Below are 3340 nucleotides of genomic sequence, written 5' to 3'. Positions count from 1 at the left end.
TTGATTAAACATGATGGAATCACGAATACATGTTACAGAAGAACCGAATCATTAACAATCGAATGTGTGTGTGTGTGTGTGAAAGAGAGAGAGAGAGCATACCAATAGGAGCAGCTTAAGCTTGAAACTAGATTAGAAACGAGAGTTAGAGAAACTTTATAGCATATACAATGATATTTTCTATAAATTATAGTGATAATTTTTGTAATTTTTTAAAACACATGCAATAAAAAAAATTCACTAACATTTTCTGTAAATAATGGGGACAATTTGATAAATAATTTTCTACATAGAGGTCAAATCCGCCAAAATACAAAAATCTTAGACATTAAGAAAAAGAAATAAATAAATAAAACTTTATAGTAACTTTTCTATAACTAAAAAATTGTGGGGACTAAATCTGTCAGCAATCTAAAATTAAAATTTTTGTGCCAAAACTCCAAAAACAAAGTACTTTACTGTTCATAAGGCCTTTGTAATTAATATATAGTATAATATAATTATCGTGATTAAAATTTTTAATACAGCTGCACCGCCAAAACCAAGGGAAAAAAATTTAAAAATGCATAAGGCTGGTATATATTCATCAAACAAGAAGCATAATTTTCGGTTTCTGTTTGGAATGCTTATTTTTTAGTTAGTTGTTTGAATATGAGATCAAACCCAAATTAACAAAATGAACAACATGAAATGTAACATATATACAGGTTGAACCTTATGATAAGAAAGTGTGATTTCTCTCTATCCACCTAAAATTTGCCTTTCACACACACATGGTGTGGCAAAGAACCAAAAAAATATGGTTCTTGTGACACCATTCCCTCTAGCCTTACAAAGAGAGAATCAAAATTTGGAAGCAACACACTAAAGATGTATGCTCTGTTGGGTGATTATGGAAGCTTGGAACCCTAATTCGTCGCTCTTCAAACCATCAAGAACAAAGGATAAACCCAAAAGATTAGGAACACAAAAGTATGAAAGGACATTTGGGATGAAACCGAATCAGTTGATTGACAAGATGAAATGGATTTGTGGTTTAGAATCTCGTTTTCTTCAGAAAAATGAACCCATATTTGTGTTTTAGACCCATTTTCTTCAAGACACGAATCAATTCACACTTTGGATCAAAAGAAGAAAGGAATTGGATCTTACTTGAATTTCTTTTTTTAATAAATAAATAGCATACTACTTTTTAGCAAACAAAAATAAAGTTTGTGCCTCTAGACTACCAAAAATAACACATGCAACCTTTCATACCAAAACCCAAAAATTGATTAGGATTTATTGACTTAATCCTTTACCAAAAGAATCAACTAATAACCACTTGACTTCAAGGAATTTTATTAAAATATGGATTGATGACTTATCACAAAAAACATCAGTTTTTTTGGTTTATGACTCAGTTTAACAACCATTAATTATCTTTATCCAACAATATCACTTTCCCTAATCATAAAATTCAACATCAAAATCTCAAATATCCAAGATTCCTAACACATCATCAAAACATTCAAGATCAAGTAAACAACAAAACCAGTCTCTCAAAACAAAAATCAAAACTTCCAATAACTCAAAGAAAAACATATCATAAGATTTCTCATATTCCACTTACACAAACAAATTAGGCCTTGAAGCCTTGTAAGTGGTCTTGAGCTTTCTAGTTGGTGGCCTAACCTTCTTGAACACCAACGGGAACTTGATTTTGGAGTTATGGAACTGCTTTGTGGACTCCCTCTTGCAGAGCTTGGCGGGGATGGTGGCGGTCTTGATGACCTGGATGCAGTGGTGGCGGACACGGTGGCGGGAGGCCATTTCAGTGTACATTTGCTCAACACCGCCATTGAGGGTGGTGTCACGGTATTCTTTGTACATGTTGTGATATCCAGTTCTTGACTGGTATCTCAACCAAATACCATAGTTCTTGATGGTTGTTGGGTTCTTCTCAAAAATCTGCACATGAAACAACAATCATATACAAATCATTATAATTTTTGACATTAGTCTTCAAAATCTTACATGATTACAGAAGTGAAAATTGATTTCATGTGGTTATATCATGCATTAATCAAAATTTGATTAACTGTAATCATGGTTTGCAACTAGATAATGAAAATTTTGACTTTAGAAGTTTTTGGGAATCAAGTTAATGATCTAAAACATGTTCTATAGTGATAATCAGGTAACACTTGTTTAAAGAACAATGTTATACAAAAACAGTTGAAATAGGATTTGCATCAGAAACCTCAAACCCAAAATATAAGCAAATTGAACATAAACATGTTATGTATGAAAGTTTCATCATGTTAACAAGTTTACCTCGTTGATAGCAAGCATCTGACCGTTGCTCTTCTTGACCTTCTTCAGCTTCCTCAAGAAGTACCTGATTTTCATCAACAACAAAATTGAACAAAAAACGTCGATCAAAAACAGATTCGCGTTTTTTTTTCTCGATTAGATTAGAAAACTAAGAAAAATCAACTAGAACACACCAGAACTTGCTCTTAGCACGGACTTCATTTGTTGCCCAGAGCTTCATACGATAAATCTTAGGATGCTCATCGGACTCGGTGGGTAGGGCTCTGCCGACGACCTGAAACTGATGGAACTACACCATATACAAACACAATTAATTCCAATCATTTCATAAAACCTTGACTTGGAAGAGAAACGAAATCTATAAAGAACGACGATGTTATTCGATCGACAGGAAAGTGAAAACGGGAATGAAGATTGCATCAAACGATTCGACATAAAATCAGAGATGTGATGGTAATGTATGCACCTTGTAACTCATTTTTCCGGCGCGGCTACCTCGTGCTGAGTCTTCTACGATGGCTGCTGCTGTGGTTGAGGTGCTAACAAAAGGGGTTTAGGGCATAGAGTTGTATATAAGCGAGTAGACAGGCCGGGAGAAAACCCTAGTTCTTGAACCGGGCCGAAACAGATGGCCCGTAGAAAGAGATTTGGCCCATTTACGAATTACACATAAATTATATGGATTGTATTGCTAAAAATGGATCAACAAGTCAAACTGAGAATATTTGACCCTTTTAATTTAACACATGATAATATGTTTGATAACTTAGGTTATATTTAGGTTCAATGGTGAGTGGCTAATTTAGAATTCAAACTTAAGAATATCTAAGAAGGTGAACTTTGTGAACTCCGGTCTTTGATTTGTAAAGCTACCTTTCTTTGCTACGATAGTGTTGATGTGGTCTGCCGCTCCACCAATCTTTTTCAACATCAGCATAATATGTGTTTTTTCACGTCACTTTGTATATTCATTATTCATATATCCTCACCACTAGTCTTCCTTTTGTCTAGTTACTATTTTTTT

At 33.9% G+C, this 3340-nt stretch overlaps 1 protein-coding gene across 1 annotated transcript; it reads right to left on the bottom strand.

The window, feature by feature from the left end:
- Positions 1–1418: 1418 nt before the first annotated feature.
- Positions 1419–2940, bottom strand: LOC111890911 (60S ribosomal protein L18a-3). Its single transcript, XM_023886982.2, has 4 exons — positions 2783–2940; positions 2490–2605; positions 2317–2380; positions 1419–1950 (listed from the first exon to the last, which is right to left on the bottom strand). Exons 1-4 carry the CDS (start codon positions 2792–2794, stop codon positions 1609–1611), a joined length of 534 nt encoding a protein of 177 aa, XP_023742750.1. The 5' UTR covers positions 2795–2940; the 3' UTR covers positions 1419–1608.
- Positions 2941–3340: the final 400 nt, after the last annotated feature.

The sequence above is a fragment of the Lactuca sativa genome, chromosome 7 (assembly GCF_002870075.4).
Source record: "Lactuca sativa cultivar Salinas chromosome 7, Lsat_Salinas_v11, whole genome shotgun sequence".
Lineage (NCBI taxonomy): Eukaryota > Viridiplantae > Streptophyta > Magnoliopsida > Asterales > Asteraceae > Lactuca > Lactuca sativa.
This window is presented reverse-complemented; position numbering and strand designations above follow the sequence as displayed.

What these genes read in the sequence shown, in the direction of transcription:
- LOC111890911 (XM_023886982.2), bottom strand. An exon ending in CGTGCTAAGAGCAAGTTCTG is followed by an intron (nt 2,381 to 2,489) that starts GTGTGTTCTAGT and finishes GATGAAAATCAG; the next exon opens with GTACTTCTTGAGGAAGCTGA. An exon ending in AGATGCTTGCTATCAACGAG is followed by an intron (nt 1,951 to 2,316) that starts GTAAACTTGTTA and finishes TTTCATGTGCAG; the next exon opens with ATTTTTGAGAAGAACCCAAC.